The 27,514-nt window shown below is 42.7% G+C and overlaps 1 protein-coding gene across 1 annotated transcript in view; it reads left to right on the plus strand.

Moving 5' to 3' along the window:
* Positions 1-27,514, plus strand: part of si:dkey-215k6.1 (transmembrane protein 132C) — a 289,645-nt gene that overhangs the window by 86,321 nt on the left and 175,810 nt on the right. Inside the window, exon 2 of the mRNA XM_041900191.2 lies at positions 18,632-18,775. Coding sequence (XP_041756125.2) covers positions 18,632-18,775 — 144 coding nt within the window. The remainder of the gene's footprint in view (positions 1-18,631; positions 18,776-27,514) is intronic.

The following is a 27,514-nucleotide window of genomic DNA, read 5'->3' on the forward strand; positions in this document are numbered from 1 at the left end:
CTGTGGTATTTCACCCAATAGATATGGGAGTTTATCCAAATTGGATTTGTTTTCAAATTCTTTGTGGGTCTGTGTAACCTGAGGGAAGTATGTGTCTCTAATATGGTCATACATTTGGCAGGAAGTTAGGAAGTGCAGCTCAGTTTCCACCTCATTTTGTGGGCAGTGTGCACATAGCCTGTCTTCTCTTGAGAGCCAGGTCTGCCTACTCAGTGAGCATAGCAAGGCTATGTTCTTCACTGGTTGCAAGGCTATGCTCACTGAGTCTGTACATAGTCTAAGATTTCCTTAAGTTTGGGTCAGTCACAGTGGTCAGGTATTCTGCCACTGTGTACTCTCTGTTTAGGGCCAAATAGCATTCTAGTTTGCTCTGTTTTTTAGTAAATTCTTTCCAATGTGTAAAGTCATTATCTTTTTGTTTTCTCATGATTTGGTTGGGTCTAATTGTGTTGCTGTCCTTGGGCTCTGTGTTGTCTGTTTGTGAACAGAGCCCCAGGACCAGCTTGCTTAGGGGACTCTTCTCCAGGTTAATCTCTCTGTAGGTAATGACTTTGTTATGGAAGGTTTGAGAATCACTTGCTTTTAGGTGGTTGTAGAATTTAACAGCTCTTTTCTGGATTTTGATAATTCTGCTCTGCATTCATTATTTGGTGTTTTACATTGTACACAGAGGATATTTTTGCAGAATTCTGCATGCAGTCTCTCAATTTGGTGTTTGTCCCATTTTGTGAATTCTTGGTTGGTGAGCGGACCCCAGACCTCACAACCATAAAGGGAAATGGGTTCTATAACTGATTCAATAATTTTTTGCCAGATCCTAATTGGTATGTCGAATTTTATGTTCCTTTTGATGGCATAGAAGGCCCTTCTTGCCTTGTCTCTCAGATCGTTCACAGCTTTGTGGAAGTTACCTGTGACGCTGATGTTTAGGCCAGGGTATGTATAGTTTTTTTGTGTGCTCTAGGGCAACAGTGTCTAGATGGAATTTGTATTTGTGGTCCTGGCAACTGGACCTTTTTTGGAACACCATTATTTTTGTCGTACTGAGATTTACTGTCAGGGCCCAGGTCTGACATAATCTGTGCAGAAGATCTAGGTGCTGCTCTGCTGTAGGCCCTCCTTGGTAGGGGATAGAAGCACCAGATCATCAGCAAACAGTAGACATTTTATTTCAGATTCTAGTAGGATGAGGCCGAGTGCTGCAGACTGTTCTAGTGCCCTCGCCAATTCGTTGATTTACACTACCAGTTAAAGTTTGGACACACCTACTCATTCAAGGGTTTTTCTTTATTTTTACTATTTTCTACATTGTAGAATAATAGTGAAGACATCAAAACTATGAAATAACACAGATGGAATCATGTAGTAACCCAAAAAAGTGTAAACAAATTGTGATGTCACGAGAGGCTGTGTCCTGGAGGGACGTTACATCCCCCTGAGGTGGCTGCAAACCCAGACAGCTATGGCTCCATCTGCTGGTATGGTCGGGAACTCCACCCCTCTATGGCCAATCTTCCCACGCAGCTGAAACAAATCAGGAGCTGATGAGCTGAAGGTTTTGGGAAGGGAAGAGACACACTGAGGGGGTGTGTGGGGGGGTGAAGAAACACAGTCTCCAACCTGGGCTCTCTGGAGGACAAGAGTGCTGCACGTCCACTTCCAGGAGGAATATAAGGATTTGGAGATACTTACCTTTGGGAAATACTCACCTTTGGATATATGCACCTGTGGAAATACGTGAGAGACATTTGGAAGGACTTTTTGCTGGATTGGCCACTAGCTGCAACGTGGACTACAGTAAGGCTGGGGAAAAGTTATCTGAGCGAGTGAGAATTATGATTTTGGATGTGGAAGAGACATCCCTGAACTGTTAACCCTTAAAGAGCCACAAGAGAACAGAATTTTGTTATATTTTCGTTAATTTCCCAAGACCTATAATAAAATCCTTGTTTTGTTTGAACCTTGTCTCCTTGCACTACTTGAGCAATCCCGCTGAAAGCTGTGTAGCCTCTCGTGACGTCACAAAATCAAAGAAGGAAAGAAATTCCACAACTTAACTTTTAACAAGGCACACCTGTTAATTGAAATGCATTTCAGGTGACTACCTCACGCAAAGCTGTCATCAAGGCAAAGGTTGGCTATTTGAAGAATCTCAAATATATAAACATTTTTTGGTTACTACATGATTCCATACGTGTTATTTCATAGTTTTGATGTCTTCACTATTATTCTACAATGTAAAAAATAGTACAAATAAAGAAAAACCCTTGAATGAGGGGGTGTGTCCAAACTTTTGACTGGTAGTGTACAGTCGTGGTCAAACGTTTTGAGAATGACACAAGTATTGGTCTTCACAAAGTTTGCTGCTTCAGTGTTTTTAGATATTTTTGTCAGATGTTACTATGGTATACTGAAGTATAATTACAGTCATTCCAGAAGTGTCAAAGGCTTTTATTGACAATTACATTAAGTTTATTCAAAGAGTCAATATTTGCAGTGTTGACCCTTCTTTTTCAAGACCTCTGCAATCCGCCCTGGCATGCTGTCAATTAACTTCTGGGCCACATCCTGACTGATGGCAGCCCATTCTTGCATAATCAATGCTTGGAGTTTGTCAGAATTTTTAGGTTTTTGTTTGTCCACCCTCCTCTTGAGGATTGACCACAAGTTCTCAATGGGATTAAGGTCTGGGGAGTTTCCTGGCCATGGACCCAAAATGTCGACGTTTTGTTCCCAGAACCACTTAGTTATCACTTTTACCTTATGGCAAGGTGCTCCATCATGCTGGAAAAGGCATTGTTCGTCACCAAACTGTTCTTGGATGGTTGGGAGAAGTTGCTCTCAGAGGATGTGTTGGTACCATTCTTTATTCATGGTTGTGTTCATAGGCAAAATTGTGAGTGAGCCCACTCCCTTGGCTGAGAAGCAACCCCACACATGAATGGTCTCAGGATGCTTTACTGTTGGCATGACACAGGACTGATGGTAGCGCTCACCTTGTCTTCTCCGGACAAGCTTTTTCCCGAATGCCCCAAACAATCGGAAAGGGGATTCATCAGAGAAAATGACTTTACCCCAGTCCTCAGCAGTCCAATCCCTGTACCTTTTGCAGAATATCAGTCTGTCCTTGATGTTTTTCCTGGAGAGAAGTGGCTTCCTCGCTGCCCTTCGTGACACCAGGCCATCCTCCAAAAGTCTTCGCCTCACTGTGCGTGCAGATGCACTCACACCTGCCTGCTGCCATTCCTGACAAGCTCTGCACTGGTGGTGCCCCGATTCTGCAGCTGAATCAACTTTAGGAGACGGTCCTGGCGCTTGCTGGACTTTCTTGGGAGCCCTGAATCCTTCTTCACAACAATTGAACTCTCTCCTTGAAGTTCTTGATGATCCGATAAATGGTTGATTTAGGTGCAATCTTACTAGCAGCAATATCCTTGCCTGTGAAGACCTTTTTGTGCAAAACAATGATGACGGCACGTGTTTCCTTGCAGGGAACCATGGTTAACAGAGGAAGAACAATGATTTCAAGCACCACCCTCCTTTTAAAGCTTCCAGTCTGTTATTCTAACTCAATCAGCATGACAGAGTGATCTCCAGCCTTGTCCTCATCAACACTCTCACCTGTGTTAACGAGAGAATCACTGACATGATGTCAGCTGGTCCTTTTGTGGCAGGGCTGAAATGCAGTGGAAATGTTTTTTTGGGGATTAAGTTCATTTTCATGGCAAAGAGGGACTTTGCAATTAATTGCAATTCATCTGATCACGCTTCATAACATTCTGGAGTATATGCAAATTGCCATCATAAAAACTGAGGCAGCAGACTTCGTGAAAATTTATATTTGTGTCATTCTCAAAACATTTGACCACAACTGTATATGTTGAAGAGGGTGGGGCTTAAGCTGAATCCCTGTCTCACCCCACGGCCCTGCTGAAAGAAATATGTGTGTTTTTTGCCAATTTTAACCGCACACTTCTGGTTTGTGTACATAGATTTTATAACGTTGTATGTTTTTCCCCCAACACCACTTTCCATTAATTTGCATAGCAGACCCTCATGCCTAATTGAGTCAAAAGTGTTTTTGAAATCAACAAAGCATGAGAAGACTTTGCCTTTGTTTTGTTTTGTTTGTTTGTCATTTAGGGTGTGCGGGGTGAATACGTGGTCTGTCGTATGGTAATTTGGTGAAAAAACTATTTGACATTTGCTCAGTACATTGTTTTCACTGAGGAAATGTACCAGTCTGCTGTTAATGATAATTCAGGGGATTTCCGCTCTCCCTTTCCTTTTCAGTGCAGTCCTTGGGCAGCATCCCAAATACCACCCTATTCCCTATATAGTGCACTACTTTTGACCAGGGCCCATATGGTTCTGGTCAAATGTAGTACACTACATAGGAAATAGGATGGCATTTGGGGCACAATGCTGTATTCAGTGTTGTCTCTCTCAGCGTGTGTCCCACTCTAAGCACAAGTGACCGTGCTTTGCAGCGCCAAGATCCCTGTGGGCCAGCCCAGAAAAACACAGCAGCCACAGGCCCGGGGCTGTGTCCAATAAGCCAATCGAAGACTGTGGGCCGGGGGTAAGGGGTTGCCAAGGCATCGAGTGGCGAAGGCCCCACAGGGACCCACAGACACCTCAACCATTCTGTCTGTTGGTTGGAACTCTGACACACACCCCATTAATCCCACATCCACTCTTCTCCCTCCCTCCCTCGCACAGCACCAGTTTGTTTGTTTGTCCAATCTTCTTGTTTGACATGTTGTTTTGCTCAGACCCAACTGGTTGTTCGTTGTGCCACAGCAAAGGCAAACGAGAGGTCCTGGGGGGAAACCAGTGTGTGTGTGTTTGTTTGTTTGTGGTGCAAAGGTTGCTTTGCCCTTTCTGGGAGCTGGTGTTTGGGTGTAGTGGAACCAGGGCTAATCCAGCCCTCTCGCTGTCAGACTCCTGAGTGTTTATTTGTATTGTCTGACGATCTGGAATCGATTAGAGCAAGTCAACTCCCCTTACTGGGTCCCCAGTTAATTAAATGCCAATTGGATTAGTCTGAAGGCCTGAATGCGTCCCTCAGCGTTTGCTCACCACACACAAACAGACTCATGGAACATGCTAATGACTGACCTTTTCACTCCTCCTCCTCCCCTATCCATCTCTTCTTCATCATCTTCCTCCTCCTCCCCATCCATCTCTTCTTCATCATCTTTCTCCTCCTCCCCATCCTTCTCTTCTTCATCATCTTTCTCCTCCTCCCCATCCTTCTCTTCTTCATCATCTTTCTCCTCCTCCCCATCCTTCTCTTCTTCATCATCTTCCTCCTCCTCCCCATCCATCTCTTCTTCATCATCTTCCTCCTCCTCCCCATCCTTCTCTTCTTTATCATCTTCCTCCTCCTCCCCTATCCATCTCTTCTTCATCATCTTCCTCCTCCTCCCCATCCATCTCTTCTTCATCATCTTCCTCCTCCTCCCCATCCTTCTCTTCTTCATCATCTTCCTCCTCTCCCATCCTTCTCTTCTTCATCATCTTCCTCCTCCTCTCCCATCCTTCTCTTCTTCATCATCTTCCTCCTCCTCCTCCATCCTTCTCTTCTTCATCATCTTCCTCCTCCTCCTCCATCCTTCTGTTCTTCTTCATCATCTTCCTCCTCCTCCCCCATCCTTCTCTTCTTCATCATCTTCCTCCTCCTCCCCATCCTTCTCTTCTTCATCATCTTCCTCCTCTCCCATCCTTCTCTTCTTCATCATCTTCCTCCTCCTCCTCCATCCTTCTCTTCTTCATCATCTTCCTCCTCCTCCTCCATCCTTCTCTTCTTCATCATCTTCCTCCTCCTCCTCCATCCTTCTGTTCTTCTTCATCATCTTCCTCCTCCTCCCCCATCCTTCTCTTCTTCATCATCTTCCTCCTCCTCCCCATCCTTCTCTTCTTCATCATCTTCCTCCTCCTCCCCATCCATCTCTTCTTCATCATCTTCCTCCTCCTCCCCATCCTTCTCTCCTTTATCATCTTCCTCCTCCTCCTCCATCCTTCTCTTCTTCATCATCTTCCTCCTCCTCCTCCCAATCCTTCTCTTCTTCATCATCTTCCTCCTCCTCCTCCATCCTTCTCTTCTTCATCATCTTCCTCCTCCCCCATCCTTCTGTTCTTCATCATCTTCCTCCTCCTCCCCATCCTTCTCTTCTACATCATCTTCCTCCTCCTCTCCATCCTTCTCTTCTTCATCATCTTCCTCCTCCCCCATCCTACTCTTCTTCATCATCTTCCTCCTCCTCCCCCATCCTTCTCTTCTACATCATCTTCCTCCTCCTCCATCCTTCTCTTCTACATCATCTTCCTCCTCCTCCATCCTTCTCATCTTCTTCTATGGGGAATATGGTTAGGGTTGAGTTATCTCTAATATAATGGTGTGTAGGGGAAAATGGTTAGAGTTGAGTTATTTCTAAGATAAATGTGTGTAGGGGAATATGATTAGTTTTGAGTTTTCTAAAAGATAATGGTGTGGAAGGGAATATGGTTAGGGTTAGAGTTGAGTTATCTCTAAGATAATGGTGTGTAGAGGAGTATGGTTAGGGTTGAGTTATCTTGAAAATAATGGTGTGTATAGGGAATATGGTTAGGGTTGAGTTATCTCTAATATAATGGTGTGTTGGGGAATAGGGTTAGGGTTCAGTCATCTCTAAAATAATGGTGTGTAGGGGATTATGGTTAGGATTTAGTTATCTCTAAGATAATGGTGTGTAGGGGAATATGGTTAGGGTTGAGTTCTCAAAGCTAGTGTTGTGTATGGGAATAGGGTTAGGGTTAGAGTTGAGTTATCTCTAAGCTAGTGTTGTGTAGGGGAATAGGGTTAGGGTTGAGTTATCACTAAGTTTGTGTTGTGTAGGGGAATAGGGTCAGGGTTGAGTTATCTCTAATCTATTGTTGTGTAGGGGAATAGGGTTAGGGTTGAGTTATCTCTAAGCTAGTGTTGTATAGGGGAATAGGGTTAGGGTTGAGTTATCTCTACGTTGGTGTTGTTTAGGGTAATAGGGTTAGGGTTGAGTTATCTCTAAGCTAGTGTTGTGTAGGGGAATAGGGTTAGGGTTGAGTTATTTCTAAGATAATGGTGTGAAGGGGAATATGGTTAGGGTTGAGTTATTTCTAAGATAAATGTGTGTAGGGGAATATGATTAGGTTTGAGTTTTCTAAAAGATAATGGTGTGGAAGGGAATAGGGTTAGGGTTAGAGTTGAGTTATCTCTAAGATAATGTGTGTAGAGGAGTATGGTTAGGGTTTAGTTATCTCTAATATAATGGTGTGTTGGGGAATATGGTTAGGGCTGAGTTATCTCGAAGATAATGGTGTGTAGGGGATTATGGTTAGGATTTAGTTATCTCTAAGATAATGGTGTGTAGGGGAATGTGGTTAGGGTTGAGTTATCTGTAATATAATGGTGTGTAGGGGAATATGGTTAGGGTTGAGGTATCTCTAAGCTAGTGTTGCGTATGGGAATAGGGTTAGGGTTAGAGTTGAGTTATCTCTAAGCTAGTGTTGTGTAGGGGAATAGGGTTAGGGTTGAGTTATCACAAAATTTGTGTTGTGTAGTGGAATAGGGTCAGGTTTGAGTTATCTCTAATTTATTGTTATGTAGGGGAATAGGGTTAGGGTTTAGTTATCTCTATGCTAGTGTTGTATAGGGGAATAGGGTTAGGGTTGAGTTATCTCTAATCTATTGTTGTATAGGGGAATAGGGTTAGGGTTGAGTTATCTCTAAGCTGGTGTTGTATAGGGGAATAGGATTAGGGTTGAGTTATCTGGGATAGGATAAAGTAATCCTTCTACCCCCCTCCCCCAAAAAAAAAAGTATAATTGTAAAGTGGTTATCCCACTGGCTATAGGGGTGAATGCACCAATTTGTAGTCGCTCTGGATAAGAGCGTCTGCTAAATGACGTAAATGTGCCCTTGAGCAAGGCACTTAACCCTAATTGCTCCTGTAAGTCGCTCTGGATAAGAGCGTCTGCTAAATGACTAAAATGTAAAATGTAAAAATGTTATCTCCAAGCTAGTGTTTTGTAGGGGAATAGTATTAGGATTGAGTTATCTCTAAGCTGGTGTTGTGTAGGGGAATAGGATTAGGGTTGAGTTATCTCTAATCTATTGTTGTGTAGGGGAATAGGATTAGGGTTGAGTTATCTCTAAGCTAGTGTTGTGTATGGGAATAGGGTTAGGGTTGAGTTATCTCTAAGCTAGTGTTGTGTAGGGGAATAGTGTTAGGGTTGAGTTATCTCTAAACTAGTGTTGTGTAGGGGAATATGATTAGGGTTGAGTTATCTCTAAGCTAGTGTTGTATAAAGGGAATAGGGTTAGGGTTGAGTTATCTCTAAGATAATGGTGTGAAGGGGAATATGGTCAGGGTTGAGTTATCTCAAAGCTAGTGTTGTGTAGGGTAATCGGGTTAGGGTTGAGTTATCTCTAAGCTAGTGTTGTGTAGGGTAATAGGGTTAGGGTTGATTTATCTCTAAGCTAGTGTTGTATAGGGGAATAGGGTTAGGGTTGAGTTATCTCTATGTTGGTGTTGTTTATGGTAATAGGGTTAGGGTTGAGTTATCTCTAATCTAGTGTTGTGTAGGGGAATAGGGTTAGGGTTGAGTTATCTCTATGTTGGTGTTGTTTGGGGTAATAGGGTTAGGGTTGAGTTATCTCTAATCTAGTGTTGTGTAGGGGAATATGGTCAGGGTTTAGTTATCTCTAAGCTAGTGTTGTGTAGGGGAATAGGGTTAGGGTTGAGTTATCTCTAAGCTAGTGTTGTATAGGGGAATAGGGTTAGGGTTGAGTTATCTCTAGGTTGGTGTTGTTTAGGGTAATAGGATTAGGGTTGAGTTATCTCTAAGATGGTGTTGTGTAGGGGAATAGGGTTAGGGTTGAGTTATCGCTAAGATAATGGTGTGAAGGGGAATATGGTCAGGGTTGAGTTATCTCAAAGCTAGTGTTGTGTAGGGTAATCGGGTTAGGGTTGAGTTATCTCTAAGCTAGTGTTGTGTAGGGTAATAGGGTTAGGGTTGATTTATCTCTAAGCTAGTGTTGTATAGGGGAATAAGGTTAGGGTTGAGTTATCTCTATGTTGGTGTTGTTTATGGTAATAGGGTTAGGGTTGAGTTATCTCTAATCTAGTGTTGTGTAGGGGAATAGGGTTAGGGTTGAGTTATCTCTAAGCTAGTGTTGTATAGGGGAATAGGGTTAGGGTTGAGTTATCTCTATGTTGGTGTTGTTTGGGGTAATAGGGTTAGGGTTGAGTTATCTCTAATCTAGTGTTGTGTAGGGGAATATGGTTAGGGTTCAGTCATCTCTAAGATAATGGTGTGTAGGGGAATATGGTTAGGGTTGAGTTCTCAAAGCTAGTGTTGTGTATGGGAATAGGGTTAGGGTTAGAGTTGAGTTATCTCTAAGCTAGTGTTGTGTAGGGGAATAGGGTTAGGGTTGAGTTATCACTAAGTTTGTGTTGTGTAGGGGAATAGGGTCAGGGTTGAGTTATCTCTAATCTATTGTTGTGTAGGGGAATAGGGTTAGGGTTGAGTTATCTCTAAGCTAGTGTTGTATAGGGGAATAGGGTTAGGGTTGAGTTATCTCTACGTTGGTGTTGTTTAGGGTAATAGGGTTAGGGTTGAGTTATCTCTAAGCTAGTGTTGTGTAGGGGAATAGGGTTAGGGTTGAGTTATTTCTAAGATAATGGTGTGAAGGGGAATATGGTTAGGGTTGAGTTATTTCTAAGATAAATGTGTGTAGGGGAATATGATTAGGTTTGAGTTTTCTAAAAGATAATGGTGTGGAAGGGAATAGGGTTAGGGTTAGAGTTGAGTTATCTCTAAGATAATGTGTGTAGAGGAGTATGGTTAGGGTTTAGTTATCTCTAATATAATGGTGTGTTGGGGAATATGGTTAGGGCTGAGTTATCTCGAAGATAATGGTGTGTAGGGGATTATGGTTAGGATTTAGTTATCTCTAAGATAATGGTGTGTAGGGGAATGTGGTTAGGGTTGAGTTATCTGTAATATAATGGTGTGTAGGGGAATATGGTTAGGGTTGAGGTATCTCTAAGCTAGTGTTGCGTATGGGAATAGGGTTAGGGTTAGAGTTGAGTTATCTCTAAGCTAGTGTTGTGTAGGGGAATAGGGTTATGGTTGAGTCATCACAAAATTTGTGTTGTGTAGTGGAATAGGGTCAGGTTTGAGTTATCTCTAATTTATTGTTGTGTAGGGGAATAGGGTTAGGGTTTAGTTATCTCTATGCTAGTGTTGTATAGGGGAATAGGGTTAGGGTTGAGTTATCTCTAATCTATTGTTGTATAGGGGAATAGGGTTAGGGTTGAGTTATCTCTAAGCTGGTGTTGTATAGGGGAATAGGATTAGGGTTGAGTTATCTGGGATAGGATAAAGTAATCCTTCTACCCCCAAAACAAAAAAAAAAAAAAGTATAATTGTAAAGTGGTTATCCCACTGGCTATAGGGTGAATGCACCAATTTGTAGTCGCTCTGGATAAGAGCGTCTGCTAAATGACGTAAATGTGCCCTTGAGCAAGGCACTTAACCCTAATTGCTCCTGTAAGTCGCTCTGGATAAGAGCGTCTGCTAAATGACTAAAATGTAAAATGTAAAAATGTTATCTCCAAGCTAGTGTTTTGTAGGGGAATAGTATTAGGATTGAGTTATCTCTAAGCTGGTGTTGTGTAGGGGAATAGGATTAGGGTTAAGTTATCTCTAATCTATTGTTGTGTAGGGGAATAGGGTTAGGGTTGAGTTATCTCTAATCTAGTGTTGTGTAGGGGAATATGGTCAGGGTTTAGTTATCTCTAAGCTAGTGTTGTGTAGGGGAATAGGGTTAGGGTTGAGTTATCTCTAAGCTAGTGTTGTATAGGGGAATAGGGTTAGGGTTGAGTTATCTCTAGGTTGGTGTTGTTTTGAGGTAATAGGATTAGGGTTGAGTTATCTCTAAGATGGTGTTGTGTAGGGGAATAGGGTTAGGGTTGAGTTATCTCTAAGATAATGGTGTGAAGGGGAATATGGTCAGGGTTGAGTTATCTCAAAGCTAGTGTTGTGTAGGGTAATCGGGTTAGGGGTTGAGTTATCTCTAAGCTAGTGTTGTGTAGGGTAATAGGGTTAGGGTTGATTTATCTCTAAGCTAGTGTTGTATAGGGGAATAGGGTTAGGGTTGAGTTATCTCTATGTTGGTGTTGTTTATGGTAATAGGGTTAGGGTTGAGTTATCTCTAATCTAGTGTTGTGTAGGGGAATAGGGTTAGGGTTGAGTTATCTCTAAGCTAGTGTTGTATAGGGGAATAGGGTTAGGGTTGAGTTATCTCTATGTTGGTGTTGTTTGGGGTAATAGGGTTAGGGTTGAGTTATCTCTAATCTAGTGTTGTGTAGGGGAATATGGTCAGGGTTTAGTTATCTCTAAGCTAGTGTTGTGTAGGGGAATAGGGTTAGGGTTGAGTTATCTCTAAGCTAGTGTTGTATAGGGGAATAGGGTTAGGGTTGAGTTATCTCTATGTTGGTGTTGTTTAGGGTAATAGGGTTAGGGTTGAGTTATCTCTAATCTAGTGTTGTGTAGGGGAATATGGTCAGGGTTTAGTTATCTCTAAGCTAGTGTTGTGTAGGGGAATAGGGTCAGGGTTGAGTTATCTCTAAACTGGTGTTGTGTAGGGGAATAGGGTTAGCGTTGAGTTATATCTAAGCTGGTGTTGTGTAGGGGAATAGGGTTAGGGTTGAGTTATCTCTACGTTGGTGTTGTTTAGGGTAATAGGGTTAGGGTTGAGTTATCTCTAAGCTAGTGTTGTGTAGGGGAATAGGGTTAGGGTTGAGTTATCTCTAAGATAGTGTTGTATAGGGGAATAGGGTTAGGGTTGAGTTATCTCTATGTTGGTGTTGTTTAGGGTAATAGGGTTAGGGTTGAGTTATCTCTAATCTAGTGTTGTGTAGGGGAATAGGGTCAGGGTTTAGTTATCTCTAAGCTAGTGTTGTGTAGGGGAATAGGGTCAGGGTTGAGTTATCTCTAATCTATTGCTGTGTAGGGGAATAGGATTAGGGTTGAGTTATCTCTAATCTATTGTTGTGTAGGGGAATAGGGTTAGGGTGGAGTTATCTCTAGTTAATGCAGATGTACCTATTATATCTTTCTTTGTTTAGATGATGTAATTACGGTTTTCTAAAAGCTTATTGGTTGACACACTGTTCTCTGGAATATTTTGCTGTGGTCTGCCTTTAACACCAGGATATGTTGTGAGCATATAGAATCTGATGGCTTCTGTTCATTCATAATGCTAATTAAACACACACACAAAAACACATTCTGTTTTCAACTGCAATTCATTACACAATAACATTTGCGGTAAACTTATATAACGAACGGTGGCAGCAGCTGGGATGTTGTAGGGGGCACTGGAAGAGAAGCCGAGCAGGGCATGGAGAAAACAGCTGTTCCCATCTGCAAACCTGGTTACTTTTTTTTTATCTCACAAACAGCGCAGCGTCGTTTTTAAGGCCAGAATTAGTCCCGTACCTACGGAGATGAAGAGTAGGTAGAGTAGGTAGAGTAGGTATAGCTCTGCCTGCTGTCATGTACCCACACCTAGGGACACTGTTTTTCCACTACAAACATTTGATTGAAGAAGTGAAAGCATATGTCTGTTTTCTCATTTTTTCCCCCCTTCATTTGATTGGTCCTCCACAACAACCTCCACAACAACGTTTGAAGGCTCAGGACAAGCGAGCCCTAATCACAGGAGACTTGCTGCGACGACGGCAGGCAGTGTGATTCCTTGGGTAACAAACAGATTGAGAGTGTTTGTTTCAGGATGAAACCGAGCTGAGGATGGTGGGGTGTTGATCGTCGAACAAATCTGAGACAGCCTGCTGTCCAGCCACATTGTCTGCTGTCCAAACTTCATGATGACTTGTTTAGGGAGAAGTGCGCTGTTTGTGTTGTCGTCTTCATCATAAATTTTTTTCCCAGATGGGTAGAGATGGGTTGTTGTTGGTGTTTGACTTGGCCTGGTGTAGTGAGGAATGTGGCCCTCGGTCTCATCATCATTAAGATTATATCTATGTCTGTTAGGTATCTAGTAATATCTAGTAGTATTTAGTACTGTCTTGGACTATCTAGTAGTATCTAGGACTATCTAGGAGTATCTAGTAGTATCTAGGACTATCTAGGAGTATCTAGTAGTATCTAGTAGTATCTAGGACTATCTAGTAGTATCTAGGACTATCTAGTAGTATCTAGGACTATCTAATAGTATCTAGGAGTGTCAAGCTCATAACTATTGCAAGGAAAAATGGTGGTGTGTGTGTGTGTGTCTGTGTAGGGAAGGGGGGCGCAGGAGGAAGAATGTGAGGAGCTGGATTTGGGGGGTGGGAAGGGAGGAATGGCTTGAGTAGGGAGGAAGAGGAGAGTGTAGAGAGGAATGAAGGAAAGAGGAGGAAGAGGGTAGTGGGAAGCAGAGGGGGAGGGGGAGGAGGGGTGTAGCCTAGCCTACAATGATAGAGAGGATGTCTCTCCTTCTCGGCTCTCCGTAGTATAAATCTGACTCATTCCATTACACGGCTCCTCTGGAGGGCTTCAAGGTAACGCAACGGCCCCAGACTTATCGCTCCTGCAAGCCGCGCTCTCCATCCGAGTGGGGGCGATTTACTGCCCACAGCGCCATGCACACTGCCCCCGGCCCGTAAGTCACGGCTTCACGGCGTCACTCTGTCCTTGTGCCCGCTACACTGATGAACAGGCCCCGCCAGGGCCTCAACGCCAGGCCCCGCCAGGGCCTCAACTCAAGGACCCCAGACCTCAGATGGCTTCCTAGCGTCCCCTAAGTGTCCTATCCATCTCTCCCCTCTTTCCTCATTCCCTCCCTCTCTTCTTCTTCCTTTGTCGTGACTCCTCCCCTGACCTTCCTTCATCTCATGTCTTAGCTATTAGCTAGGTCAATATATTGTAGGGAAAAGACACTAGAGTCTGAGTAGCGAATGTGATATTGAGTCAGCATTGAATTTAGAGATGAGTCAAATCCATTTCGATGAGCTGTTGTTTTAGTCCTCAGCTAGTGTGAGACTATGGGTAACATTTTCGTAGTGCAAAAGCAAAAGAATGGTGCAAAGTGCAAAAATGACCATGAACCTCATTATAATCTAGCAGCGGGATTTAATTTGAAACTTTTCTTCAACATTGTGCGCTATAAAGAGGCTACTATTTATTTATTGTTCAGTTTGCTACTGTTTTAGTGTTTCCTACTCTAGTTAAGTAATCATCTCCTTATAACACACATTGTCGAAGAAAAGTTTAAAATGAAATCACACTACGAGATTATAATGAGGTTTCCAGTATTTTTTGCACGTTGCAAAATTTGTTTGTGCTGTGAAAATGTCACCCTTTAATTAAGTCTGGCCCGGGACTAATCAGAGTTCAGCCTATAGATACTGTGGGATTAAACAGAGATCCGAGATCAGCCTGTAGATACTGTGGGACTAAACAGAGACCAGCCTATAGATACTGTGGGACTAAACAGAGATCAGCCTATAGATACTGTGGGACTAAACAGAGATCAGCCTGTAGATACTGTGGGACTAAACAGAGATCCGAGATCAGCCTGTAGATACTGTGGGACTAAACAGAGACCAGCCTATAGATACTGTGGGACTAAACAGAGACCAGCCTATAGATACTGTGGAACTAAACAGAGATCAGCCTGTAAATACTGTGGAACTAAACAGAGATCAGCCTGTAGGGACTTTGGGACTAAACAGAAATCAGAGATCAGCCTGTAGATACTGTGGGACTAATCAGAGATCAGCCTGTAGATACTGTGGGACTAAACAGAGATCAGCCTATAGATACTGTGGGATTAAACAGAGATCCGAGATCAGCCTGTAGATACTGTGGGACTAAACAGAGATCAGCCTGTAGATACTGTGGGACTAAACAGAGATCAGCCTGTAAATACTGTGGAACTAAACAGAGATCAGCCTGTAGGGACTTTGGGACTAAACAGAAATCAGAGATCAGCCTGTAGATACTGTGGGACTAATCAGAGATCAGCCTGTAGATACTGTGGGACTAAACAGAGATCAGCCTATAGATAATGTGGGATTAAACAGAGATCAGAGATCAGCCTGTAGATACTGTGGGACTAAACAGAGATCAGCCTGTAGATACTGTGGGACTAAACAGAGATCAGCCTGTAGATAATGTGGGACTAAACAGAGATCAGCCTATAGATACTGTGGGATTAAACAGAGATCAGAGATCAGCCTGTAGATACTGTGGGACTAAACAGAGATCAGCCTGTAGATACTGTGGGACTAAACAGAGACCAGCCTATAGATACTGTGGGACTAAACAGAGATCAGCCTGTAGATACTGTGGAACTAAACAGAGATCAGCCTATAGATACTGTGGGACTAAACATAGTTCAGCCTATAGATACTGTGGGACTAAACAGAGATCAGCCTGTAGGGACTTTGGGACTAAACAGAAATCAGAGATCAGCCCGTAGATACTGTGGGACTAATCAGAGATCAGCCTGTAGATACTGTGGGACTAAACAGAGATCAGCCTATAGATACTGTGGAACTAAACAGAGATCAGCCTATAGATACTGTGGGACTAAACATAGTTCAGCCTGTAGATACTGTGGAACTAAACAGAGATCAGCCTGTATGGACTTTGGGACTAAACAGAAATCAGAGATCAGCCCGTAGATACTGTGGGACTAATCAGAGATCAGCCTGTAGATACTGTGGGACTAAACAGAGATCAGCCTGTAGATACTGGGGGGCTAAACAGAGATCAGCCTGTAGAGACCTTGGGACTAAACAGAGATCAGAGATCAGCCTGTAGATACTGTGGGACTAAACAGAGATCAGCCTGTAGATACTGTGTGAGTAAACAGAGATCAGCCTGTAGATACTGTGGGACTAAACAGAGATCAGCCTGTAGAGACTTTGGGACTAATCAGAGATCAGCCTGTAGATACTGTGGAACTAAACTGAGATCAGCCTGTAGATACTGTGGGACTAAACAGAGATCAGCCTATAGAGACTTTGGGGCTAAACAGAGATCAGCCTATAGATACTGTGGAACTAAACAGAGATCAGCCTATAGATACTGTGGAACTAAACAGAGATCAGCCTATAGAGACTTTGGGACTAAACAGAGATCAGCCTATAGAGACTTTGGGGCTAAACAGAGATCAGCCTATAGATACTGTGGGACTAAACAGAGATCAGCCTGTAGAGACTTTGGGACTAATCAGAGATCAGCCTGTAGATACTGTGGAACTAAACTGAGATCAGCCTGTAGAGACTTTGGGACTAATCAGAGATCAGCCTGTAGATACTGTGGGACTAAACAGAGATCAGCCTATAGAGACTTTGGGGCTAAACAGAGATCAGCCTATAGATACTGTGGAACTAAACAGAGATCAGCCTGTAGAGACTTTGGGACTAAACAGAGATCAGAGATCAGCCCGTAGATACTGTGGGACTAATCAGAGATCAGCCTGTAGATACTGTGGTCATGTTGACTGTCTTTAATGTCTGAGCTGTCAGGGGCTGCCTGGTGCCTAGGTTGACAGACTTCTGGACTCCTGGACTGTCCCCTCCCTCGGCTCCCATCATGCCTAGGTTTTGTGTGTTTGAGGCCTGGCTGTCAGCGAGGGCTGATGGACAGGACCTCGTCTCAATGCTGTGTCAGTCAAAAACGCACACACATGTGCGAGCACACACACGCTGAGACACACCAATTCAGAAACACACACACACACCGTCTGTCTGTCACTCCCTCCTCTGCATTAAAGGTTGCACCTAATAACCCCAGTACCTTATTTACTTCAACAGGGGCGTCTTTTGTGAATAGGGGAGCATGTGTGGTACAGTAATGAGGCATGTACTGTAGAAGCAGTACATTACATCTCTATGTAGCGAATGATCATTAACAGAGAGTTGATTATACTGATACATACAGTGCCTTCGGAAAGTATTCAGACCCCTTGATTTTTTCCACATTTAGTTACTTTACAGCCTTATTCTAAAATTGATGAAATTGTTTTTTTCCCCCCTCATCAAGCTACACACAATACCCCATAATGACAAAGCAAAAACAGCTTTTTAGACATTTTTGCTAATTTATATATTTTTTTAAACCCGGAACTATTACATTTACATAAGTATTCAGACCCTTTACTCAGTACTTTGTTGAAGCACCTTTGGCAGCGATTACAGCCTTGAGTCTTCTTGGGTATGACGCTACAAGTTTGGCACACCTGTATTTAGGGAGTTTCTCCCATTCATCTCTGCAGATCCTCTCAAGCGCTGTCAGGTTAGATGGGGAGCGTTCGATCAGATTTGGAAAAACATCTCCACAGCATGGAAAATGTGGAAAAAGTCAATGGGTCTGAATACTTTCCGAAGGCACTGTAGGCGTGAAAACATACACATCGACCCCTATGCATACTGTACACATTGTTTTATCTTGTGGGTGACTACTTGATTGACTTCCTGGGTTTTGTTAGCAACCTTGTCATGAAAAGATGTTGTAAAAGTCCAATGCTTTCTAGAATATAGCCAGACTGAATTATATTGTTATTCCCCCCAGTTCGGTTCTAGTACATCATATACAGTTTATAGATTTCAGTCTCTTTTTTGTTACAGACTATGTTTTACTGTAAGGTCCTTCAAAGTAATTTCTATAAAGATGAGAAGTAGAGTAAAATAGGTCAAAAAGGAGAGACATGGGGGATTGGTTTTACATAACAATGCTCTTAAATTATGAAATAATTGTTTTAGGACTGTGGTTGCTATTTTTCCGTCCCACAGCCACTGGGAACAATTTTGTCCTTAAAATAAAGTATTTTCCCAAACTGTTTGGAGGAGTTCTGAAGGAAAAGTGCATTTTCGAGTCGAGCGCAGGATCTCCCAAGCCCAAAGGACCCATCTTTTGCTCGACAAACAGCAAGAAAAGCATGACACATTGGCAACAGCAGTCTGACTGACAAGACACAAGACAAGAGAGAGACAAAATACATATATTTTTTGAGAGGAAGTTTCTTATTTTTTTCCGTCGGTGCTCTTGCCAAGGTCATTGGCACCTTCTAATAACTTGCTCGTTTAATAAACTCCCAGAGTGTCTTGTCAAGGTGATGAATAGCGGAGTCAGCCGAGGCGGTATTGAAGGAAACTTGGGAGGGGGAGAATGAGGGGAGAGGGCGGGATTCTGGGCACATCAATAAACACTAACACAGAGAAAAACACCTCTATACAGTACAGGAGTGAGGAGACTCACACATCCTTCACCCCAACACACCAATACATGTCCTGCACACAGGAGCAGACGGACAGACATGGAGGATCACGTTACATACCAATCAGAGACATGTATCTTTGCTATGCATAAGGGTTTGAATGATGTCAACATGATTGCAAGCTGCCACAAAAGCTGCTGGCAAACGACTGCCATTGAATTAAAAAAAAAAAGAAGCGTGCTAATGAACGCACGTGTGTGTGTGTGTGTATGTGCATGCTTTCTTTCGTTTGCGTGTGTGCGTGCGTGTGTGTGTCCAGAGCCTGTCTACTGTGTTATTGGCCCTAACCTTGTTCATGCTTCCCTCCTCCAGAGCCCTCTTCAGACAAGGGGTCAACTTTGTGTCAGTGAAGCCCAGCAACGTGGCCTCCTCCTGGGAGATCAAACAGGAAACGCTCCCTGGAAGTCCCTCCTTGTCCGTGTTCTGCCAGAGGAAGGCCAGCTCTATGGGGGAAAGGTAGGAGCCTTTTCACAGCACTATGATAAAACCACCTAATACTGTTATGTTACTCCTACTGCGGCAGGTAGCTTAGTGGTTAAGAGCGTTGTGCCAGTAACCGAAAGGTCGCTGGTTCTAATCCCCGAGCTGACTAGGTGAAAAATCTGTCGATGTGCCCTTGAGCAAGGCACTTAACCCTAGTCGCTCTGGATAAGAGCGTCTGCTAAAAACATAAAACATAACAAAACAGAACTAATTGCGTTATCCCTGCTGTCTTATCAACTGATTATTGGACAGACCTACTGTACAGACAGGGCATTTAGTCTTGATCACTAGATGTTATGTTTGCAGATTGCCTACTTAGAGAATTACAGGTACTGACTACAATAACTACTAGTTTGATTTTAAACGGGGACAGCACAAGATCAAAGGTCAAGATCAGGCCTATAGGCTTCTGGTAGCTTATAGTGTAGCGCTGAATCTTAACCTCACCTCACCTCACAGGTGAGTATGGAGAGTGAGTGAGTTGGGTTTAGGTGGGCTGGGGCCTGCGCTGGGGGACTCTAATTGGCGGACTGGTGTGGAGGGTTACTGTGGATCGCTCTGGATTTACGCAGGCCTGTTAGCTGTTGGCTGAAGCCAGAGAGAGACCCCTACCTCCTCCTCCCACCCTCTCCTCTGCTGACAAGCTGCACTGGAAATGTATGACCGCAGTGTCACACTAAATCTGTCAGGCCGGCCGGTAATTGCTCAGTCCTCATACTTCGGGTTTTTATATGCTGGGGAAAATTGGTTCTGGCGCTTTAATGTTTCCTCCGATTCAGTTGTTGCCAATAGTCTGTTACAACTAGTTTCATAATAGTTACTAAATGAAGAGGGTGGAACATAGATTTATTTGGCAGGTCGTATGGCGAACGCCGAGTCGAAGGCTCTCGAGAAGGGAGGAAGGTGAAGGGAGGAAGGTGCCGGGCCAGGATAGTAGGGGTGGTGGGTTAGGCTTTAGCAGATAGGAGGTGGGGAGTTAACCCTAGAGGAAAACCAGAAAGCTCCATGGCAGGTTTTGTAGGCAGATGAAGAACTCAGACTGGTGTGGAGGAGAGATTTGAGATTCCCTGCTGTTGTTGCCTATATAACTGGCATCTACAGTTCCACTAGATCCTCAGTGTGTAAACTCTGAGTGGTCATCTACAGTTCTACTAGTTCCTCAGTGTGTAAACTCTGAGTGGTCATCTACAGTTCTACTAGATCCTCAGTGTGTAAACTCTGAGTGGTCATCTACAGTTCTACTAGTTCCTCAGTGTGTAAACTCTGAGTGGTCATCTACAGTTCTACTAGTTCCTCAGTGTGTAAACTCTGAGTGGTCATCTACAGTTCTACTAGATCCTCAGTGTGTAAACTCTGAGTGGTCATCTACAGTTCTACTAGATCCTCAGTGTGTAAACTCTGAGTGGTCATCTACAGTTCCACTAGATCCTCAGTGTGTAAACTCTGAGTGGTCATCTACAGTTCTACTAGTTCCTCAGTGTGTAAACTCTGAGTGGTCATCTACAGTTCCACTAGTTCCTCAGTGTGTAAACTCTGAGTGGTCATCTACAGCTCTACTAGTTCCTCAGTGTGTAAACTCTGAGTGGTCATCTACAGTTCTACTAGATCCTCAGTGTGTAAACTCTGAGTGGTCATCTACAGCTCTACTAGTTCCTCAGTGTGTAAACTCTGAGTGGTCATCTACAGTTCCACTAGTTCCTCAGTGTGTAAACTCTGAGTGGTCATCTACAGTTCCACTAGTTCCTCAGTGTGTAAACTCTGAGTGGTCATCTACAGTTCTAATAGATCCTCTGTAGGCTTTTCCACACTGCATTGTTCTTAGCCCCAGGCAAGACTGGCCCTGGGCTAGATTAGCCTGTGTTCACACAAGCATTTGTTAACCCTGGGCTAAGCTTTAGCCCTGGGCTAATGATTCACACTTGTCCTCAATGTGTAGGCTTTTGCAACGTTTCTTATTTGACAAATTCAGGGAGTTCCCTCCCCGTTTCAGCTAGTTTGCTTCTGTTTGGTTTCTAGTTAATTGGGCGACTTGGGTGGTTGGTTGGTGCCCAGGGTTTGACTGAGGGAGGCCGGTTTAGTTGCTAAATTCAAGAAAACCATAAATGCCTCCTGGATGATGATATTGGGTAGACTGTTTCACAAACCAGACACTCTAATGTATTTGTCATCTTGCTCAGTTGTGCACAGGGGCCTCCCACTCCTCTTTCTATTCTGGTTAGAGCCAGTTGGCGCTGTTCTGTGAAGGGAGTAGTACACAGCGTTGTACGAGATCTTCAGTTTCTTGGCAATTTCTCTCATGGAATAGCCTTCATTTCTCAGAACAAGAATAGACTGACGAGTTTCAGAAGAAAGTTCTTTGTTTCTGGCCATTTTTGAGCCTGTAATCGAACCCACAATTGCTGATGCTCCAGATACTCAACTAGTTTCAAGAAGACCAGTTTTATTGCTTATTTAATCAGCACAACAGTTTTCAGCTGTGCTAACATAATTGCAAAAGGGGTTTCTAATGATCAATTAGCCTTTTAAAATGATAAACTTTGATTAGCAAACACAACGTGCCATTGGAACACAGGACTGATGGTTGCTGATAATGGGCCTCTGTACGCCTATGTAGATATTCCATAAAAAATCAGCTGTTTCCAGCTACAATAGCCATTTACAACATTAACATTGTCTACACTGTATTTCTGATCAATTTGATGTTATTTTAATGGACAAAAAAAATTGCTTTTCTTTTGAAAACAAGGACATTTCTAAGTGACCCCAGACTTTTGAACGGTAGTGTAGCTAACAGGGGAGTTGCACAAAAAAGTGTTTTTTAGGTATTCAGACAGCATTTTGTCATTGTCTCCATTACATTAGCATTGGCTTGTCTGAATCAGAGTATATGAGCAGAGCTGGAGTGGAGTGAGGAGCGGAGTGAGCTTCCCAAAGGCTGGAGCGTTGTCCTTCTCACACGCTCCAATTTCACTCCAGTAGCGCTAACTTCATTTCATGAACTCAGGGCAAGCCCGGCCCAGCATGCATTTGTAGGCTACTTGTGTGCTGCTATAGCCCCTTGCTTTAGCTACTGTCATGGAGTTCGCTAAATATTTTCATAAAGAAACTGATAAAACACACAGGTGCTAAATCAACTTACAAAGATGAGGAGGACCAAGAGCAAGAGAGGGAGTGCGGTGATGTAGTGTCCACAACTAAAGAATCACTGTGGAATCTGAAAAGACACGTATCCTGAAAGCATGATGTGTACTTACTATGTGCTCATGCTAACAGAAAAGAACGAGGTGGGTAGCTAACTAAGTGTGTCATTGTAGCAAAGTATTTATAAATAAAAAATCAGACCTCTTAAAAGTTTTGTTCATTTTGGTTCTAGTATCTATACAAGTAGGCTTGCTGACATATTACCTCTGTCAAGGATCTTTCCATTTTGATAGGGTTATTTTGCCTAGAAACCTTTAGGCCTACCTATAGAAAAATACAAAAACAACTCCGCATCCATGCCCAGACTGGCAAGAGAGGCCCAAAGGGTGTTTAGGATCCCCAGTGGCTCTGCAAGCGCAGAGAGGTTATTTTCCACTGCTGGCCTTCTCTCCAAGCATCATCACATGAACCTGAAGCCACAGACTCTGGCCAAACTCGTGTTTCTAAAAGTGAATTCAAAGGCCTAATAAGGCATTTGTCTTATCATTTTTATTTCATTCTAAGTAAGTCACATCCTATATGCGCAATTTATAATAATTGAATACAACAAAATGTTGTTTAAATGCTGAGCGCTTAATGTTCATGGCAGCCTAGTGTGTCGCACTCGCTAATGCTCCACAATGTATTTATTTGTAGGCTATAGCCTTGAAATAATTTAAATAATAGGCAAATAATAATATAGCATAAATAATTAATTTTCCTTCTTAGGCTCCCTGTCTGGCTCCTGACCTATTTAGAGTGTTTATATGTTGTTTAATATGACATGTAGCCTATTTGAAATGATGTGCGCTTCTTACAGTCACCGTTTCATGTTTATTCAAATACTTTTCATTCAAATCATACGGTTTGGTTTCAATACTTCAAAACCAAATGATAGGTCCGGGTAGTCATACAAATAGATGGGTGGTGGTTAAATTGGGATTTTAATGAATGGAGCGAATTTGGAGCGGCAGTTTTTTTTCCTGTCCTGTGAGCGCGGAGCGTTTTTTAGCCGGAGCGGTTGGAAAGGACATGGCGTGCCGGAGCAGAAAGGACATGTGGAGGATGAGGGGGATTTCCGACCGCTCAACTCCACTCACATGCTCTGGTCTGAATACATGAGTGCACATAGGCTTGATTACATGTTTTGTTTGCAAACCCTTTTGTTTTTAGACATGGTACATTCGATGGGAGCTGAATGTTTTCATGTACAAAGTGTGTGAGATATCTCAATTTTTCCACCGTCAAAAAATCCACCTTATTGATTTGCTGTAAGGGACATGCAGACTGAAATGAACTCGTGCTGGTTCTGTGTTTTTCGTCATTATATAAGTTGTGAAACATAATTAAATGTGACTTGTGATATTTTGTGTCTCATAAACAGTTTTTTTTTGTTTTTTTTTATGGCTAGCGTGGGTGTGGGGCATTAGAGAATGAGAGGTTTAGAGCCACCCGTCTCCATAAAGCATCTCAGTTTTGCCTTTTAGCTCATAATGAATAAGAATACGTGGACATGGTGGTACCTGATCCTAGATCAGCATTCCTACTCTGAGACACTTTCTGAATACTGGCCCTGAGGAAACTGTGATGACAGACAGCTTTAATGTAGAGTTACGGTCTGGTCTGATACAGATAATGAACGGCATAAATAATGAGAGCTTTAAAGAATGGATAATAACTGCCATTGGACCGCTTATACATTGTTATTGGCCGTCTTGTGATCAGATGATCAGATCCAACGTTTCATACGTGAATACATGGCTGTAAATGTAGATATTGTTGTGTGAATGTGGTATTTTTTTTTAAATTAGGCCATATTGAATGGTAAACCCAAGCACTGTTTCAGCATCCCTAATTATGCATCCCCAGTCATAGACAATATAATCTATGTCCCTAGTACTCTCTATTGCATGATGAGCTCTAATAGCCTAATATGCAATCAGTGTTGTCTTGGAATAGTCAATGTGGTTCATGGCCGTGGATGAGACTGGGAGCTATATGAGCTAGCATGTTTTACAGCCATGAGGGATGTACAGTGAGGGAAAAAGGTATTTGATCCCCTGCTGATTTTGTACGTTTGCCCACTGACAAAGAAATGATCAGTCTATAATTTTAATGGTAGGTTTATTTGAACAGTGAGAGACAGAATAACAACAAAAAAATCCAGAGAAACGCATGTCCAAAATGTTATAAATTGATTTGCATTTTATTGAGGGAAATAAGTATTTGACCCCTCTGCAAAACATGACTTAGTACTTGGTGGCAAAACCCTTGTTGGCAATCACAGAGGTCAGATGTTTCTTGTAGTTGGCCACCAGGTCTTCTTGGGTATGACTCTACAAGCTTGACACACCTGTATTTGAGGAGTTTCTCCCATTCTTCTCTGCAGATCCTCTCTGTCAGGTTGGATGGGGAGCGTCGCTCCACAGCAGTGTGCTTAGGGTCGTTGTCCTGTTGGAAGGTGAACCTTCGCCCCAGTCTGAGGTCCTGAGCACTCTGGAGCAGGTTTTCATCAAGGATCTCTCTGTACTTTGCCTCAATCCTGACTAGTCTCACAGTCCCTGCTGCTGAAAAACATCCCCACTGCATGATGCTGCCACCACCATGCTTCACCGGTAGGGATGGTGCCAGGTTTCCTCCAGACGTGACGCTTGGCATTCAGGCCAAAGAGTTCAATCTTGTTTCTCATGGTCTGAGAGTCTTTAGGTGCGTTTTGGCAAACTCCAAGCGGGCTGTCATGTGCCTTTTACTGAGGACTGGCTTCCGTCTGGCCACTCTACCATAAAGGCCTGATTGGTGGAGTGCTGCAGAGAATGTTGTCCTTCTGGAAGATTCTTCCTTCTCCACAGAGGAACTCTAGAGCTCTGTCAGAGTGATCATTGGGTTTTTTGTCACCTCCCTGACCAAGGCCCTTCTCCCACGATTGCTCAGTTTGGCCATATGGGATGGCGAATCGCTGCAGAATGCTGTGGTAGCCATGCTGGTTAAGTGTGCCTTGAATTCGAAATAAATCACAGACAGTGTCACCAGCAAAGCACCCACGCAGCATCAAACCTCCTCCTCAATGCTTCACGGTGGGAACCACACATGCAGAGATCATCCGTTCACCTACTCTGTGTCTTACAAAAACATGGCGGTTGGAACCAAAAATCTCAAATTTGGACTCATCAGACCAAAGGACAGATTTCCACCGGTCTAATGTCCATTGCTCGTGTTTCTTGGCCCAAGCAAGTCTCTTCTTCTTATTGGTGTCCTTTAGTAGTGGTTTATTTGCAGCAATTCAACCATGAAGGCCTGATTCACGCAGTCACACAGTTGATGTTGAGACTGTTGTGTCTGTTACTTGAACTCTGTGAAGCATTTATTTGGACTGCAATTTCTGAGGCTGGTTACTCTAATGAACTTATCCTCTACAGCAGAGGTAACTTTGGGTCTTCCTTTCCTGTGGCGGTTCTCATGAGAGCCAGTTTCATCATAGCGCTTGATGGTTTTTGCGACTGCACTTGAAGAAACTTTAAAAGTTCTTGAAATGTTCCAGATTGACTGACCTTCATGTCTTAAAGTAATGATGGACTGTCGTTTCTCTTTGCGTATTTGAGCTGTTCTTGCCATAATATGGACTTGGTCTTTTACCAAATAGGGCTATCTTCTGTATACCACCCCTACCTTGTCACAACACAACTGATTGGCTCAAATAAATTCCACAAATTAACTTTTAACAAGGCACACCTGTTAATTGAAATGCATTCCAGGTGACTACCTCATGAAGCTGGTTGAGAGAATGACAAAAGTGTGCAAATCTGTCATCAAGGCAAAGGGTGGCTACTTTGAAGAATCTCACATTTTAAATATATTTTGATTTGTTTAACACTTTTTTGGTTAATAAATGATTCCATATGTGTTATTTCACAGTTTTGATCTCTTCACTATTATTGAACAATGTAGAAAATAGTAAAAATAAAGAAAAACCCTGGAATGAGTACGTGCGTCCAAACTTTTGACTGGTACTGTATGTCTCCACACAGCATAAATTCTGTCATTCGTGAGCCTTTGTTGTTATTGATCAGTTTTTCTTTACAACCAAGCAGATATCTGGAGGAAAATGTACGCTTTAAAGGAAATTTCCTGCAATTTTACACATTTGCAATGGGGCGTAGAGAAATTGTTGCAGTTAGCTGACATGGGCTAATTGAGTGAGTCTCAGTGACTGTCATAACAAGAGAAAAACTGCTGATGCACAACCACATTTCAGACCCCGACTGAGTTCCTAAGAATTAAAATATATCAAAACAACATTTATTTATTTATAAACTTTTTGGTCGAGGGTCCCATTTTGGGAAATTGATCCAGGGTCCTACAAAAAGGAGGGCCGCAAGTTGCCCATCCCAGCTCTAAATCCTGGCGGTTGATAAAGTGAGGAATAATGTGCAGTCATAAAGTGCGATTTTCCTCTGGCAGGGACGAAAGACTGTGCCCTCAAAAGTAGTGCGCTAGATAGTGAATAAGGATGCCATTTAGAACGCAGCTTTACGCAGTCGTAATGTTGTCTCTTCCTGTGTCTGCTTTTCGTACAGGGAACACACAGAGATAATAGTCAAGTGAAATTGTCCTGTGTGACTCACTTGGTAGAGCATGGAGCTAACAATGCCAGGGTTGCAGGTTCGATTCCTGCTGGGGCTACCGACATGAAAATGTATCTACTCACTGTTGTAAGTCGCTTTGGATAAAACCGTCTGCTAGATGACAAATACGAGATGTTTCATTTTTTTTAAAGGGTTTGGTGTCTTTTACAGTTCATGTTAAGAATTAATCCCAAATCAAGAGCCGTTGAGTAAATATAGCGGTTTATATACATTGTTCCACATGATCCGCTTTATGACCTCAAAAAACATAATCCTGTGTACATTTTCACTTAACCTCTTATGTTTCATTAACATTACAAATGGGTTAGTCAGCCATAATGTGTTTATTTCGGTCTGAATGGCTTATGTAAATCAATGTAACATTTATGTCATTCTTGAATTAAGATCATGAATAAATTATGATTGGTTTAGCATATTTAGATGCAGTCAATGCGCATGATTAAAGTAACAATTGTTTAAAGAGTGGGTAATGAGCGGTGTCATGCTGCATGGCGAATACGGGGTTGGAAAAACATGGTCAAACATGTAACGTGGAGAGGGGGATACAGTAAATGAGACAGAAGATTGTCGATAGAGAGGGATACAGTAAATGAGACAGAATAATGCAGATACAGGGAAAGAGAGCAGTTGCTTTGCTAAGTCTCTCTACCTGAAAATACATGATCTAAGTGATGGATAGTTGGTATTCAGCAGCTATAAAAGTATACCTTATTTACTTTGAAGAACTACTAAACTAGTGATTTAGTCAGACAGCATAGGCAGCAGCTCCATAGAGATGAGATGATGACTTGGAATGAAATAATAATCAAGATAAAGTGTTCCTATCTATATAATGAATACGAACTGGGTGGGTTGAGATTATTACATATAAAATCACTAAACATCTCTC

Source organism: Coregonus clupeaformis, chromosome 16, assembly GCF_020615455.1.
Source record: "Coregonus clupeaformis isolate EN_2021a chromosome 16, ASM2061545v1, whole genome shotgun sequence".
NCBI classification, from domain to species: domain Eukaryota; kingdom Metazoa; phylum Chordata; class Actinopteri; order Salmoniformes; family Salmonidae; genus Coregonus; species Coregonus clupeaformis.